At 42.2% G+C, this 17688-nt stretch overlaps 1 protein-coding gene across 4 annotated transcripts; it reads right to left on the bottom strand.

Moving 5' to 3' along the window:
- Nucleotides 1-5537: 5537 nt before the first annotated feature.
- Nucleotides 5538-17461, bottom strand: mau2 (MAU2 sister chromatid cohesion factor). 4 transcript variants are annotated; one of them, XM_080907752.1, is made up of 19 exons: nucleotides 17097-17461; nucleotides 16960-16979; nucleotides 16763-16826; nucleotides 16191-16286; nucleotides 15999-16093; nucleotides 15874-15901; nucleotides 15617-15772; nucleotides 14182-14328; nucleotides 13986-14076; nucleotides 13799-13902; nucleotides 13576-13653; nucleotides 12387-12452; nucleotides 12012-12095; nucleotides 11831-11880; nucleotides 11655-11732; nucleotides 11468-11579; nucleotides 11272-11362; nucleotides 8096-8223; nucleotides 5538-8006 (listed from the first exon to the last, which is right to left on the bottom strand). In XM_080907752.1, exons 1-19 carry the CDS (start codon nucleotides 17328-17330, stop codon nucleotides 7932-7934), a joined length of 1797 nt encoding a protein of 598 aa, XP_080763878.1. In that variant the 5' UTR covers nucleotides 17331-17461; the 3' UTR covers nucleotides 5538-7931. The 4 variants fall into 4 exon arrangements, 3 of the variants coding, with proteins under 3 accessions (XP_080763878.1, XP_080763877.1, XP_080763879.1); XM_080907751.1 differs by having other exon boundaries at nucleotides 8096-8226; XR_013974648.1 differs by lacking the exon at nucleotides 5538-8006 and adding an exon at nucleotides 9547-9645 and having other exon boundaries at nucleotides 8091-8223.
- Nucleotides 17462-17688: the final 227 nt, after the last annotated feature.

Below are 17688 nucleotides of genomic sequence, written 5' to 3' on the forward strand. Positions count from 1 at the left end.
AAGGAGTTTTTAAGTCTGTTAGTTCTTGTCTTGGGGAGAAGCAACCTGTCACTGAACAGACTCTTCTGGTTGTTTATGGCCGTGTGCAGAGGATGCCCAGCATTGTCCATAATGTCCATCAGTTTCTTTAATGTCCTTTTCTCTGCCACTGTCACCAGAGTGTCCAGCTTCATGCCGACCACAGAGCTAGCCCTCCTGATCAGTTTCTCCAGCCTGGATGAGTCCCTCTTTGCTGTGCTGCTCCCCCAGCACACCACAGTATAGAAAAGTACTCCAGCAACCACTGACTGGTAAAACATCCTCAGGAGCTTCCTGCAGATGTTAAAAGACCTCAGCCTCCTGAGGAAGTACAGTCGGCTTTGGGCTTTTTTATACAGGTGCTCTGTGTTGCATGACCAGTCCAGTTTATTGTCCACCCACAGCCCGAGGTACTTGTACTTGTTGACCACCTCCACCTCCTCCCCCTCTATCTGAACTGGCAGTGGACCTGCTCTAGACCTCCCGAAGTCCACAACCAGTTCCTTAGTCTTTGAGGTGTTGAGTTGCAGGTGGTTTGTGTGACTCCATGCGACAAAGTTCCTCACCAGACTTCTGTACTCCTCTTCTTGATCATCCCAGATACACCCCATGATGGCCGTGTCATCTGCAAACTTCTGAATATGGCATAATTCAGAGTTGTAGCAGAAGTCAGAGGTGTACAGGGTGAAGAGAAGAGGGGACAGCACAGTTCCCTGTGGTGCTCCTGTGCTGCTGACCACTGTGTCAGACGTGATGTCCTTCAGCCTGACGTACTGTGGTCTGTCGGTGAGGTAGTCGGAGATCCAAGCCACCAGGCAGGGGTCCACCTCCATCCTGTTCAGTTTTTCCTGAAGCATACAGGGCCGGATGGTATTAATAGATAGATGTCATGTGGGGAGTAAATATACATATAAATACTCCATAAACACATTGTCTGCTGAGCGCAGTCTGTGATCTTCCACAAGCAAAGTCAGCGCCATGTTTACCTTCAGTGTCTCTACAGCAGTAGTGCATCAGCGTCACATCCTCAGCATCGTGTAATTATCCGGCCTCACATTTGTCTCCCTGACCTCAAATTATGATCTAAGGTAACCATCCTCACTTATCTCCTGATTCAGAGTCACTGTGTGCAGCAGCATGTGATGCAACTCAGAATAGATCCAAGTCCTGAACCCAAACATTAAGGCTATTTGTGTCTCTCTTTACAGTGAAGAAGGTGTGTGTGTGGTGGGGGGGCACAGAGGAGGTTTGCTTTAAAGAGCGGTCAGCCAGCCCTGCAGTTAGAATCAGATCCAAACATGCAAGTCCAGAGCACTCTCAGCTGGGTTATACTATGCCAGTGACAGAGTCCCTTCTGTAAAAGCTCCAGCTGGCGTGCTCTTTCATGACAAGACCTGCATCGCTTCAAAGCATCCCTGTGAACTGAACTCATCCTCATTCGTCCACTACCGTGCATATAAATGGACATCCATATGTAAACGTGTGTGTGCCTGGAATACAGCGATCTAAGTACGACAGAAGTCCATAAAGACTGAGCGGGAGCGGGAGTGCTAGCCTCCAGGTGGGTGCAGAGGGGGGTGGTTAGAAGTGCTTTGTCAGCCTCACCCTCCCATTCTTTAAATGACAACAAAAAGAGCTCTCTCTCTAGATGTTGCTGTGTCATCGGGTCTGATTGTTTCTGTCCCCTCATCCCACTGTTCCATCTCCTGAGGCTACAGATTGTCTCGTGTAAAGCAATCACATCTGTAGCAAGGGAGCCATCTTCACATAATCACCCAGCACAAAGAAAAAAAAAATCAAATTAAGATGAAGGGGGGGGGGAGGCGGTCTTGAGTTTACAGGTTGTGATGAATCTTTCTGTAAATATTGCTCCTCCTCCTCCAGCAGACCCATAGAGAAGAACTGCGTTATCCCAGCTCTATTAAAAAACAATCAGGGCTGTGAGTTGCACTTGAGAACACTGAAGTCATCTCTTCTGTGTTATTTCTGGTCACTTTCTGCAACCCCTGGGGGAAGTTTTTCCAAGCCACAAGTCAAAGCACTTTGAATGAAAAGACTTCAAAGCGGAGCGGTCCACCTCTGGAAGAGGTCTACAAGGTGGAAGCCTTGCCAGACTTTTTTTTTGTTTTTTTAGGATACAGAAACTGAAGATATTAGATGTCTGCTATTGACATTTAGTGAACATTTGCTTTTAGGATATAAAATACAGAAAATACAGTTCACTTGGGACAGGCTTGGACTGACTGACTGATTTCATCAAACAAATCAGTACATTTATGTTAATGACAACGTTGTATCCCGGTAGATATATGAGTGATTCACTACCCCTCCAACAGGAGGGCGTTATGACAATAAATGAGTGAAATCTTGGAGACTTTGGGTGTCTTTGGGTTTTATTCTCACATTGTGTGGACAGTGTTACACACACACACACACACACTAATTGGCTGATTCATCATTTAATCAAAGTGGATAATTAACCAAACGAACAACCTTGAAGTGAGTACTATTGACAAAGTGTGAAGCCAGAGACTTAATAAGGCTTATTGGGTTACATACATGCTTGTCATGTGATCTATGTTAGAAGTGTAAATAGCTTGTTTAAATAGGCTGGACCTGTTAAGTAACAAAGTAGCTCATAAAGATTATTAAACCAAGCAGATTTTATTCTCTCACACACACACACACACACACACACACACACACACACACACACACACACACACACACACACACATATATTTATATATATATATATATATAATTGATATGCTAGTAGGAATGGTGTTTATTAAGGTCAGGATTGTACACTCTGCAAGGTTTTACAGGTCCAGTCCAGGTGGAAAGGGTTCAGCTCAGAAATCATAGTGAGGCGAGGCCAGCCTGCAGCTCCTCTCTCCGTGTGGAGCAAGCCTAATGGCCGCCCGTTACGACATGACAGCTTCAACTTAATCCTCATTAAGCACTGTAACAATGCAGGAAGTAGCAGCAGCAGTCACGATTAGGCGGGCTCACTATTTGGCAGGAAATGGCTCCTTTCAGCAGCTACGTCCAAGACACCTAGAGCGTCCCAAAAGTTTTCACTTCTCACTGTAACCTCCTCCTCCTTCGGTGGAGACAGTCACCCGGCGGCATCGGTGCACGAAGGAATAAAGGAGGAGAGAGGGGGTGGGTGTAGGTGTACTGGGATCAGATTGACTAGAAATCAGGTATTGAGAAAAGATGAGCTTTTGTAAGGGGGTCTCCGATGAATGCCGGTATCTGCGTCAGGCTGCCTAACCTCATGTTCGTGGGTGGAAATTTCGTGCTTTTTCTGAACGCGGACAAAGGCAACTGCGCATCAAGTTAACACGCATGCACACATTTAGCGAACAGAAGGAGTTATTTGATCATTTTCACATTAAACAAGTTATAAATTTGAAGTCAGGGCGCAGATGTTTGCTGTTCCTGTGAATTCATTTGTAAAAGCTTTGAAGGATTCATGATTCCCACCCTGCTGGCCTTTCTCCAACTTGCGTAAAAATCAATTTAAGCGTCTTTAAAGAGGAAAATGAGTCTACGGGCGTGCCGATCTGACATAACCACTTATAAGAAAGGGATCTATTAAACCAACTCAGCCTGACACCAATTAAGTGTTCATTCAATGTTTTAGGGGTTTCATTGGTGCTATAGGGTCCTCACCAGTTTACATTGTAAACTGCGCTGATGTTGCACCATCTTTCTAACGTGTGAATGATTACTGTCTGTTCTCTAATCAGATTACGCAGATGAAGTTTGGCGTAATCACGGTGATAAAAATGTAATGGAGTCTCCACCGCGCGAGCGCATGTGTGTGTCTGTCTCCCTCTGTGGCAGGACTCTGCAGGCTGGCTGCTCACTGAACAGTGAAACCTTGTCTCCCTCTGCCCCCGGTGTGCCTTCATGTCCTACCTCACATGCATGCCTTACCTCAGCAGAGAAGACAGATGGCTGATTTTCAAAATAACTGCTCCAAATTCATCATCCAGAGTGAATGATGGGCTGTAGGTGTAAAGTGGTGGACGTGTAGCTTTTTAATTTTGTGTACTGAGGTTTGAGAATATGTTGTGGCACACATTTTCACTTTTCACATCTTCTGCAACTCATTCACCAAAATGAAGAGGTTTTAAAAGTGGACCCAGCTTTCACCACACCTGAAACACGAGACCTTTGTTGGCTTTTTGTCTGAGCAGGTGATGGTCTTCACTTCCCTTGTGGTCCTGATGTCATTCACACTTTTCATGCGCTGCAAAGATATTATTAACACATACAGCGGTTATGTACAGCAGTAGGCTTAATGTGAAATTACTATTTTCTATTCACTGTTCTCACTCCTACATAAGGATGCATATACTGTAGTTTTTCACACCATAACCTTTTCTCCTTAAATTAATCAAATGTAAGATTCATGTCTGTCTTTTAAGCATGTCTTAACCTCCAGGTCACCTGTCACCCATCATGGTTAGGGTTATTGAACCTACTAAAGAAGCAAACTAGAAGATAGTACCTATTAAATTTATCTTCATACAGTGGGGTTGCAATTTTTCTATTAAAAGTTTTTCAGTTTGGGTGATTAAAACAGATAAATTCTATTAAAAAATAAAACTATCCCAGTCTTTAGATGGTCAACCGGCTCCAGAAGATGGAAAAACTTGTCATTTCCACACACACAAGTAAAAAAAAAGAAGAACAAATCCAAGTTGAATCATAGAGAAATAAACTCCAGCATGGTGGCTTTAACAAACTCTTCTGGTTGATTTTCACTCATCCCCCCCGGCCCCTGCCCCATGGTTGTCCATGCTTCCCCAGGACTGGCCGTTAGGCCCACACCACAGCTCGGAATCCGCTGCATTAATCAAACATCATCTCAGGCGTTCATAAAACGTCAAACCCTTTTAGAAGACAGGCTGTATAATTAAAATCAGGTCTTGTGGTTGAACTTAACTTCTGTGTGGACTTGGAGAATTCTTTGCAAAACAGCTCTTTGACTTTACGTCACGCACAAAGTTTTGGGTTTCACATTTTTTGGTGCATTTTCCTCCACTACGATCCATCTGTACGCCAGGAAATTAAAAGGCGGACAGACATCACCGTGCGGCAACGCAAGTGCAAGTGAAGACTGCTCTTAACACATTCAAGCGACTCGCATAAATCGATGCAGACTTCAAACTGACAAAACAACAATGTTTTTTGGACATTTTTTGAAATAATGTACAAGAATTATGAAACACAGTGGACGCACTGAACATGCGGACAAAATAATTCAATTACAGCACATCAGCCTGGTTTCCCACACAGTTCAATGTGATGTAATGCAGAGTGTGTGCTTCTACTGGAGAAGCTAAAACAGCTAAATCTTTGGTATGGCTCTGCAGGCATTATTTCACTCAATCATATGTGCTGAACACACAGTTATCAGGCTTTCTCCTCGCTGCAGCGCCGCACGTTGTTTCAGAGTGAATCCAAGTGTAGAAGCATATTCAGTGAAAACAAACAAATGATTCAACTTTAGAATCTTTATTCATAAAAAAATTTATACAAGTGTTAAAGTTAAGTCATGAAAATGACAACATGGCGAACAGAAATTAAACATTCCCTTTCATCACATGCTGTAAAATGGCAATAAAATAAATGGCAACCACACCGTACCAACCGAACGTCTTTGCTTTATCGCAATAATCACTATGCAGCTGACGAAACTCAGTAGTTGATTTTTAAAATACATTTGTAAAACTGTCTTAACTAATTAAATCTTTTCCTACTTTAGCATGAATTCAAAAATCATATCCTACATGCTATATAATAATAATAATAATAATAATATATCAAAACTATTATAAACTGTGTCGGCAAAAAACAAAAAAAACCTTAAATAAATAAGTTATTTAAATATAGATACATAAAGACATCGTCTGGAAGAGATAAGTGAAACGGAAAACAGTATAACTCTGAAAACGTTTACAGGTTTCATTGTGAAACGGCACATGTGCAAAGAGGTAACAGTCGGTTCTATTTTAGTAGAAATGCTATTCTTATTACTGGTTTGTTGACCCGGGGAAAATGTGCACAGCATAGAGATATACACAGTGAGAGTGAAATGACAAAAATCTAAAGGGAAGCACAGTCAGGCTGCAAGACTGTAGTGTCAAAAGATGTCAGATTAGTCTTTTTTTGTGACATCGCAGTCACATTTTACACTTTACATACAACTGGACGTTCAAGAAGTTCTTATGATGTTTCCAAAATGCTCCGCTGGTTTGGCCGTTTCATACAACTTTAAACATTTGATCCTTTTCAGCGAGTAAGCCATATCAAACATATCATTGCATAACATTAACATAATTACACATAGTATGCTTTGTAATGCGTATCCAAATATATCCTGACAAATACTCTATCAAAGTCTGTCGGCCTGTGCTTTTAAAGAGACAAATACTGAACTCGTGCACAACGAAACGACAAGCTAAACGCATCTGTCTGGCCACTGGTTCGACTTTAAAACAAACTCTTCAAAACCAAAAGCTTTATTTGACTTAATATAAGAACACATTCATGGTGGTTTGGAACAAAGGTTAAGAGACGAACTGCGTCTGTCACGTTCGTGGAACAACGCGGGTGAATTTAAAAGAAAAGTTCAACAAAACTGCAGATCTTTTGTTTTTTGTTTCATACAGAAAGAAGCAGGTCAGGTGGTGGGCATCACAGGTGTGCTCAGTGGAGTCTGTTGCTCAGAAAAAAGCCACACACAGTTTTTATACTAGCCTATGTTAGCAGCAACACACAGTACTCACTCACTTCCATTATTATTTGAGGTATTTAAAAGAACCCAGTGTTTTCTGAAAACATTCAAAGTGACTCTGTTATGCTTTAATGGAGTTAAAAGCCTCGCAAAGTTACAAAGACCAACGTTAGTGTCAAACTGGAGTTATTCTCAATAACAGAACTTCCTGAAACGCCAGTTTACAGTCCAGGCTTTCTACCTCACTGTGTATAACACAATGCATGCATGCATGATGACTAGTGTGACACACCCACAGACAAAGATTAAAGAGCTGATTAAATCCAGATGCAGTCAGCTGTTATTCTGCATCCACTTCTGCCAACTTAAAAATGTATCAGGTGGTCTTCATACACTCTGAGAGTTACTGCAATGTCCCCACAACATGAGGAAAATCTCTATAAGCTTAGTGTTTGTATGCTGTGTGGCTAATGTGGCTAACAGTACTGTTGTTCTCTCCAACTCTCTTCATTCACATGTACTGCCTGTTCTAACACCCCAAACAAAACTCATTTACAGATCTTCACACAAACCCACCTCAGTACGACTAAAGCAAACTAGCCATCACTTTGAAACCATCTTTCCTCCCGTTGCTCTCTGCTGCTAAAATCGCTGTTCGATAAAAGTCACTGTTCACATTGGCTCAAAGCACGTCAGTGTTGTGGTTTCAGGTAAATTTCAGAAAGAAGGTAAAAGGCAGGCAAAGTCGGTATGCAAAGGGATTTTAAAACCGAGTGCTTCAGACAGTGGGTGAAAAGTGGCACCGCTGCAGTGTACAGTGTAAAAAATATGAATGTGTGAAAAACTATTCTAGTGAGTATGAGCCTATAAAGAACCACAACAGGGGCACTTTAACCCAGTCAAACCCAGCTGTGATGCCCCAGTGCCCCAAAAACGATGAAGGAAAGCACCAAATGGAAGTCTGCCAAATGACACAGTGCAGTGTGCCTCACTTTTTCCCTTAAATTCATTACTTCTCCTTTCTCTCTCTCGCTCTTTTTTTTTTTTACCCTTTTATCAGCTGCTTCTACTTTCAGACACCTCAGTTTTCTTTAACCGTTTTGTCTGCAGCAGCTGCTCTGTCTCTCATTTTCTCCGTCACTGTGGCATCGAGTTCTCAGAGTAGGCTGCCCAGGCTGGTCGTGGGTCCATTCTGAGGCTGGAACTGCACAGGAGGGAGGCCGTCTGTCCACTGAAACACAAAACAGAGGTTCCTTTGAAAACCCAACCAGGGTGGAGTGACTCACTGTTTATAGTGTGACTGATTGATGATGTGCTCACACTGATGAGGTTGTGTTCAGGGAGGCTGCAGGCTGCGATGTGGTCCTGCAGGAGCTGCTGGGAGAAGTTCTGATGCATCTGCGCGGCCTCGTGGGCGTCCATGGTGTTTCCACAAGCCTTGTTCAAATCTGCTGGGAAAAGATTAATTGTGTATGCTGATGATTGTTAAATTATTTTGGATCCAAACACCATTTCCAAACCTAGAATGCGCCGTATATGTGCGTGTGTGTACTGTGATTAAATGATTTTTCACCCACTTGTTTTTCCCCAAGCTTCGTTCAGTTCTAATTCAGTTGTGGCTTCATTACTCTGTGATTTATTGATGCTATAACTGGCTGAGAAATGCATATCACTGCCCTTTCTGCAAGGGATCTTTCACCGTGAACCGAATACTGGTGCAAAATGATCAGCTGGAAATCAAAAAGCGCTTTTGTTATTCGAAGGGAGCGACAACTGTGCCAGGAAGGCGATGGTGCGTTCTTAGTATGTTCACTTGGCCAAAAATAACAATGTAGTTCAAAGAAACGTAATGGGCATTGTGTACTGTGCTGTAGCCGTGGAGCCATGGAGTTTATTTATCATGATCACATCATGAATTTTGACTAAAATAAACAAATTACTGTTAATTATCAACCACTGGGTTATCCATTACACCAAGCTAAAGCTGTCAAATAAGAGAATCCACAAATAAATACCATATTCATCAAAGTTACAATGTTCTGTTTTTTTCTTTTTGTTGTTACTGAAAATAAGCTAACTAACTGTTAACTATTATGGTGCTATAAGGGGGATGGGCTAGATAACAGGTGGCCCACCAACAGAGTACCGTGAAAAGTCTCGAGTCACCTCTCATTGCTTTATGTTTTCTTCTAAGGAGCCAGACGTTCTTGTAGTTTCATAAAGTGCTCTTGAGCAATAGTTGTTCAAGCTTTCTGAAGGTCTTTCAGAGCTCTTCTTTGGTCTTTGGCTGCTTTTTCACTCACTTTTTAGGCCATTCCTTGTATCCGACCATTTTCAGGCTAATGTGTTTGTTTTCTTTGTTATGCCACTTAACACTGACCTTTGAATCACTCAAGGATAAAAAAAAAACAAAAACTTGGGATGAAGGGGATGGGGATGAACCAGTGTTGTGTATACACATAACAGAAAACTGCACAAAGAACCAATTTTAAACCGTATCTCTATGCACCAAAGTGCCTTAAGACAAAACAAAACAAACAAAAAAACTCCGGTTCGACAGGCATAAGATATTTTTGCAATAACAAGGTGATTCTGAAAAAGCTGTTAGATAAAAACTTGGCATATCTCAACTTGGTGTGCAGTGTGTTCTTAAAAAAGTTGAGGACACTGGACAAGTGGAGGAACAAGTTGCAAGACTAAAACTATCCACAGCAGATGAACAGAATCTGAAAGTAATATCCTTAAGAAGTAGGAAAGAATTCAGTAAAGACCTGAGAGATGCATCTGGATCTTCAGCTGATCCATCTACTGTTCAGTGAAGCCTCATCAGAAATGGTCTCAGTAGAAGGGGTGGCTGTCAAAAAGTCATTCTTAAGGAAGGGAAACAAGGAGGAAAGGCTGAGGCATGCCAAACTACACAAGAGCTGGACTGACAATCAGTGGCGAAGATTTTATGGAGAGATTTAAATTTTTATCGATTTGTGTGGATGAGGTGAGGAGAGAGGTACAACAGTGAGCGTTTACAGCCAGCTGTAAAACACGGTGGAGGCTCTGCCATGTTTGAGCTTCCTTTTCAGCCACTGGCATTGGGGATATAGTCAAAATTGATGGAATTATAAATTCACCTGTACCATCAGATTCAGATACACCATGAAATAAAAGCACTAAACTGCCAAAGGCTTCATTTTTCAGCATGACGACGATCCCAAACACACTGCCGATAAAATAAAAGCATGCCTGGATATCAGTGGATATGGAATGGCTTCCCAAAAACCCAGACATCAACAATATTGAAGCAGTGTGAGATCATCTTCACAGAGAACAGAACAAAAAGGCAGAAACATCCAAAGAAGAGCTTTGAATGTCCTTCAAGGAAGTGTAAAGAAATATTCCTGCAGACTACTTAAATAAATTACAAGAAAGCTGCCTAGACAGTTCAGCCTGTGTTAATGATTAAAGATTGTCAAACCAGATGTGGACTTTTAAGCTTGTTAGAAGTGTACAAACTCTGTTTTTGCCTTATATACTGTATTCCCATGTATATTTGTACATGTTTCAATAAACCACTGCATTTGTTTCCTATTTTCAGAGCAAAATATAATGAAATAAGAGGTGGCTTGAGAGTTTTGCGCAGTCACATAGTAGCTCATGCTCAAACACTACTCACAGGACTGTGAAGTGTTCAAAAACAAAGTGATACATTTACACTGCTTGGCTGTACTGCACCGACTAATGAGAATAAAACCCCACTGCAGGTGGAGGAGGCTCGCAAACAGAAATGTTTGAGTTCACAAAGTTTATGGCTACATAGTCAGAAGTAACTATGGTGATAAAAATCATGAAAATATGTGAAGATATGAGCTTGTCACTGATGTCAGCATAATGGTGACAAAAGCTCCATACCACACCTTTCTAATCTGGGAGTCGACCAATAGGATCCCTCCATGATCATGACTAAAATGATGAAACATGTGACAAAGCTATCACATCATTTCATGGAGTCCTTTCCTCATTTTGTGCGTACACAATTTATCAGCACAGAGAATCTCTGACTGTGTGACCCTGTGACTAATGTGCATGACAGTTATGCTCTGAAAATGGAAAGGGGCCCTCAAAATGACCATGACCTTTAGGGCAGTTTGGGTGAAGACCCATTGGGTAATCACTGTGTCGTGACACTAGCTCATTGGTCCTTCAGTCCGATGAGCTAAACTTAATAATTAAGTTGAAACATCATCTCTCGTAATAACTTCTTTAAGGTTCACAACTGAATGTATTCTTCAGGTTGAACTACTCCAAACACAGCGCTTGTCCATTGCGACCCCTTCAGGCCAAATATTGTCACAATTTTGTTGTTTGTAATCTTAAGAGGGATTTTAGCTCATAAAACTCCTCTCGAGATTACAAACTATTTGGACCCATCTTAGGTAAATTAATTTTATCCCATAAACTGACCATAACACAAAAATTATAGAAAGGCTCTGTGACAGCTGTACCTTTAAGAAGTGCCGAAGACCAGAGCTGCACAGACATGTCTGGGATCTTGCTTGCCAGCTGCATGGCAGGAACCACCATGTTGTTGCTTTCCTGGAAAAAAGAAATGAAGTCGCGATCACATCCGCAGTCCTAAAATAACTGTGCCACAGCGTGCGTGGTCTAACGTGCAGAACATGCGGTGGTTTGCAGTCTCACCCTGTGGTTGCCTAGAACAAAGAAGATGTGGCCCAGTAGGACGAGCGAGCACGCCATCAGCCTGTTTAGATCCTCTGCATTAGACATCTTCAGAGTCTCCCTTAGAAATCTCCTGTTGATATAAATTTTCACGATAATCTCCCTCATCCCAAACAACAAGAACAGAATATTAAAAAAAGTAACTTACTTTGCCTCGTTGTAACGTCCCTGAAAGAAAGACAGGAGCCCTCTGATGTAAAACGCTGCAGCTCGAAGGCAATGAGAGCTGAAAAAGTCAGTTATTTTATTTTAAAACAATAAAAAAAATGCCAAAAAAGTAACAAATCTGCACGATGTGTTTGTCTATGCAGCCTCTATAGTTACCTGACAGGAAAGTTGTGATCAGGGTTAATCCTCTCTAAAAGGCTATATAGCTGTTAATAAAAAAAACACAAACACACACACAGAAAAGGGAATTTAAACCAAAGGAGGCAAACATTTATTTAAAAAAAAAAAAAAAAAAAAAAAAGGAATTTAAATACTACTAAAGCAGCAACTTTCAAACCTCTTGATGTCTGTTCCCTTCCCGAATGTAGACGCTTGCCAGGTTTGTCACAATGAACGTCCACAGTTCCTGATGTGTCGTCATCTAACAGAGGAAAGAGACACAGGGACTCACTGACAGCACAGAGCTATCTGAACACCACAGAGCCAAAAAATAATAATAAAATTACAGTCATTGCTGACAGACGGTCACTTTGTGTAAAAAAGTTAGCCGTGCATGAACTGATACAAACAGATGTTTGGTATCCTACCGGGTTTCCAGTATCTGGATAACCCGAAGAGTTCATGGCGAGTTCACAATGCACCTGGGACTTGGGATCTAAAAAGAAATGAAAGGACAAACAAATCCGGAGCTGATGGCGATGACGAAACTCACCTGCAGAGCTGCAGTGAACTGGGCTTCAGCATTGTCCATGCAGTTCACTGAGATACAGTACAGGCCCTGAGACACAAGAAGAGAAAACAGGTGTTAATGCTTCATATTAAATGAGACAGTTGTAGTTTGTAAACAGTAAGCGAGCAGTTAGAGAGGCACTTGAACAGAACCATAAGCTATAGAACATCAACCACAAGTGCACACTTATGTGACACATTTCATTGGGATTTAACTGAAACCTTGAAAAAGCACAGATCGTAAATGGGAAGGTTGTACATGCATCAGGGACCAATGTAGATACTTCTGCTGAACTTCTTTTTATAGCATCAGTCTTCTGAAATGCACTGAATGTCCTATTTTCCATAAAGCTTTGTATCATCAGTCATGTAAAAAAGAACGTACGCAGTTTCAAAGCTGACATTTTACATATCAGACGTAAAAAAAATAAAACCATCTGGTCCTTAATCAGGTTCGTGATCAACAGCAAAGATGATGGAGTCAAAATCCAGAACCAGTGTGTGAAAAACTAAGTACACCTAATGATTCAATAGCTTGTAGAAGCACTTCTAGCAGTAATAACTTGAAGTGAACATTTTCTGTATGACTTCAATCTCTCGTGTTGCTTTGGAGGAATTTTAACCCACTCTTCTTCACAACGTTGCTTCATCTCGTGGAGGTTTGTGAGCATTCACTTATGCACAGCTCTCTTAAGGTCCCAGCACAGACTTTCAGTCGGGTTAAAGTCTGGACTTTGACTCGGCCACTGTTGTAGGTTTCCTTGGGATCATTTTCCCACTGCATGACTCACTGTCAGCCAACCTTTATCTGTGTGGCAGATGGCTTCACATCTGACTCTATAATACTTTGGTATATAGTTTTCTAATGTGCCAACTGAGGTCTGCAGTCTGAGATGTAGCTCTTGAGTGTTTCTGCAGTTTCTCTGAGCAGTACACGCGCTGACCTTGGGGTGAATAATCATCCTCAGTGTAGAATGAACTTCAGTGACTCACTTCCCAGACTGATGGGCAGCAAAAATTGTTCCTTTAATGTCACTGCTGATGTCCTTCCTTCTTCGTGCTGTGTTAAAACACACCTGAATGCTCCAGACCACGAAGCTACCAAAACCTCTGCTTTCATAGAAGTGCTCACAGCTGCTGCTCATGTGCATTTTCTTTAACTGCAGACTTACCAGGAGTGTATGAAGCTGGGCTGCGTGGTTGGTAAACAGCCTGGGTGACTGCTGGCACAGCTGGCAAACCTGAGAAATCTGAACACAAACCATTGCAATCTTAAGCTACAACTGCAAACTGCTGAGAATCTCCAAAGTACGTTAATGTCACAGAATCTATGCTTTTATCCAGAATCATTCATCTGACAACGTAAGGATAAAATCTCTACAGCTGGTGACTCACTTCTTGTAAAGCTGTGGCCTTGTGTCCAGTGACCAGCCGGCACATGATGATATGCTCCAGCAGGATGACTTGAAACGTGGACAGGATGGGACTGCTGTCCAGCACTTTGAGCACACAAATCGGAGGTGATTGATTAACACCGTCATCAAGTAGGAAATAATAAGCGAGTGTACGCCATCAAACTTACTCTTCAGCTTCTCCAGCTGCATGAGCGCCTTGTCTGTGTACTTCTGTGCTTTCTCCAAGTATCCCGCCTGCATGGAGTGCATCACAGTCACCTTTTCAGACAAAAACAAACAAGCGATATTACACAAAACGTTATCTGCTTTTGCACTATACTTTCAGAGTCTTTCGCAAGCTGTGTGTCAGTAACAGCATCTCACCAGATACACAAGCACACACATGTGCTCCTTGGGCAGCCAGTGGAAAAGGGCTGCTGGATTAGTGGGAAGGATCTCATCGTCGTGGAGAGTGGAGATGGTCTGGATGCACTGCTGCAGCTGCTTCAGACAGGGCTTCACGCTCTTTACCTGAATCCGACACGTGCACAGACACTTTGAAGGTTACAGTCGGTCATTTAAAAGAAAAAATAAAATTGAATACTCTTTTTATACAGTGATTAGTGTGTAAATATGCCTTCCAACAAATGTATGCATTCTCATAACTTGAGAATTAATCCATTAAAAATAAGTAGGAGCAGGCACCAGTGAGTAGAAGCTGACATGTTACCCTTTAATCTTAAATACAGTGGACCTTTCACCAAATCCAGTTTTATGTATGTGGCTAGAGACCAGCCGCATAAGTAGGACACCAAAGGTCAGGGAGAAGAGAAGTCGTAGCCGTTCCTGTGACGTGGAAGCAAATCGTGCCTGCACTTCCAGACTCCAGATATGAAGAATCATAAATGTGTTTTCTTGTCAGAGAAGGGGCCCCGTCACCGAAGAAGTGAAAGCGTGAAGGAAAGAGATAACCCACCGACATCTAGATAAAACCTCCTCAACACCTGAAGCCTCATCTATGAACTGAAGTCAGGGCTCTAACACACAAAAAACGCACACAAGCATCTTATCTCCAGGTAGCTGACAATAAGATGGCTAAACAACATCAGCAGCTGGTTATAAGCTAACATTATTGCCAGGCTCGAGTGTCCTGAAAATTCCACTTTTCCTGCGATAAACTGATTACACTCTCTCACCACATGAGGGTTTATTCACCAAACATCAGAGCCCAGCAATGTTAGACCCACTTTAACGAAAGTTTCACCAATGCTGGCTAACAACAGCAAATAGAGCAGCGTTTACTGGCAGAAAAGTTCAGCATATCCTCAACAACTCATCACAGTAATGCTGTTATCGAACAGAACTGAGCTTCACTGACTCAACAGCCAATATCCTTTTACAAAGCTTCACAGCCTCCAATACACTAAATAGATGTGGACACATATTGATATCTGAGGTAAACAGCGGACAGACAGCCTACACTGATTACAGATGAGCGGAGGTGAGAGTTGTTTGCCCTACAGAGGCCACCGTTGCTGGAATTATGCATTTGAATTGGGATGGATAAGAAGACAGAACTTAGTTATCCGCAATCTGCAATCTACTGACATCTAGTGGTGAGATTTTACACACTGCAGCTTTAACTTTGCTCTGAGCATCATTTTAGCATAATGTAAAAGCATACAGATTTATATTTGATATCTGGCACAAGTTATGGGGTTAAAAAAAAAACTTGATTTAAAATAGATGTTTCTTACATTTTTGTGAAACTTCAACAATAACGTATCTATTTAGAGCCGGTAATGAACCACGGGAATACCTGTCCAGCATCCAAGTAGTGTGTAACCTGCAATACCAGGAAGAAAACTCTCAGCGACTCCTTCTGAATGGGGTTTCCCTGCCAGTTCTCCACAATGGTCCCACATAGTGTCAGCAGCGGGTGGACCTCGCTCAGCTTCCTCTCCATCAGCAGTAGCTACAGAGCCACAAACACACATTAAGAAGCTGCATAATCAGAAAACAACACAAGTTAACACATCGAGCGCTTTTAGTTAGAGGAGAATGATTTAAGCTTACCATTCCTTTGCTTAACAAGAAGAGGGCTCTGTGGGAAAATGAAAGAACAAACTTAACGTGAGTAAATGCATGACCACGGATGAATCACTTATCTCACTCGGAAAACAGAAATCTGACCCGTTTACCTCGTGTATTCTGATCCCATGACTCTTGCGTACTCTGCTCCAACTCCTAATAGGTCACAGGCGGACACCAAATCTTTCTCCAGTGCGTGCAGTTGCTGAAGGAGACAGAACAACATTGCGCTCATACATCAGCCGCGCTTCAAATTAACATAACGGGCACGAGTAGGTTTGTAATGTTGAGAGGTTTCTTACTGCCAGCTGAAAAAGCAGCCTGCAGTGCCAGTAGGGAGTTTGCTGGGAGATCTGGATGGCCTTCCGCAGCACCGGCTTTGCAGAGTCCACCAAGTTCTTGGAGAAAGAAGCAAATAAGTAATTGAAAGAATCTGAATTCATTTTCTCTTGACTTTAAGTCACAATCTAATTGGAATCAGAATCAGCTTTATTGATCAACTATGTGTACACGCACAAAGAATTAAGCTCCAGTTACTTCTTTGCTCTCAGTGTACAGAATAGAGTAGACAAGAGAGGATGCTAACATGACATCAACATGGCACATAGACAGTTATATATACACAAACACACATGCATGAGAGCATGCATTTTATTCATTCAGATTATTGGCCAGAGGTTTTTCAGGTTGTTATCTCTGAGTTCTGAACACAAGGCTTGCACGTGACTCAGGTGTGCTCAGCGGTACAGCAGTGAGTATGCCGTCACTGCGAGCAAAACCCAATAAAATAAACAAATGCACCTCTGCAAAAGTTTGTCCAAGCATTGTTTTTTTTTACAAACAGGGAAGATGATGATAACATGGATGTACATACCTGTTGACAGTAAAACTCGGAGAGAATACTCGCTGCCTCAAACTTGACATCTTCAAACTGAGAGATCTGATAGGTGTTGTTAAAGATGCAACCTACAATGTGAAAACTCACCTGGTTTTAAGGAGATGCTTAAGTGGCACAACTTAAAAAAACAAAAACGGGTTGCATGGGTTTTAATACTGCACATGAAAAAGGATATCTGCTGTGATATGAACCACTAAGGAAGAAAAAAAGGAAACAGATCATCAGTGAGAGCACGGTGGACCCTGGGTGGTGCAGTGATCATAAAACGGTGGTGGTGGTGTTTCTAGTACTGATCATCAGTGCTGCTCACCGCTTTCTCCAGGTGACTCTGGGCCAGCTCGCTGTTCTTTGTGTGGCGGTACAGCACCGAGCCCAGCTGGAGGTGAGTCCGGGCCTCGACCCTCGGGGGCGGCTTGAACTGAAACACTGCTTGCAGACAGTGGACGCAGAGTCGGATCTTTGGAGGACTCGACGTGCGGAAATGTTCCGCAAAGCCCAGCAGAGCCAGATACCAAGGCTCCGGGGCCTCTGTGCTCGCTGCCATCCCAAGTCGTCCGGGGATAAAAACAACAATTTACCGTTGGGACAACGTCCCCAGCTTCAGCTTGCCCCAGCTGCGCGTTCCACCTCTGTCATTTGCATGAATCGGAGTAATAGCGCCAGGGAGCTAGTCCGAAGAAAAATAACTTCCGGTTATAGCTTTTCAAATATGGACACACCAAACAAGAACATATTTAGTATGTTGTAAACCTATCTGTTAAACTTGCCTGACGTGGATACAATATTCAAACAGAAAGAACAATTTTCCATCATTTAGTTTTTTGACAAGTTACTTTTATAAATAATTGAAATCCCCTCCTTTATTTTGAAAGGGTATTCGTCAAAGTAAAAATATCATTTCA

Source organism: Rhamphochromis sp. 'chilingali' (assembly GCF_963969265.1).
Source record: "Rhamphochromis sp. 'chilingali' genome assembly, chromosome: 16".
Lineage (NCBI taxonomy): Eukaryota > Metazoa > Chordata > Actinopteri > Cichliformes > Cichlidae > Rhamphochromis > Rhamphochromis sp. 'chilingali'.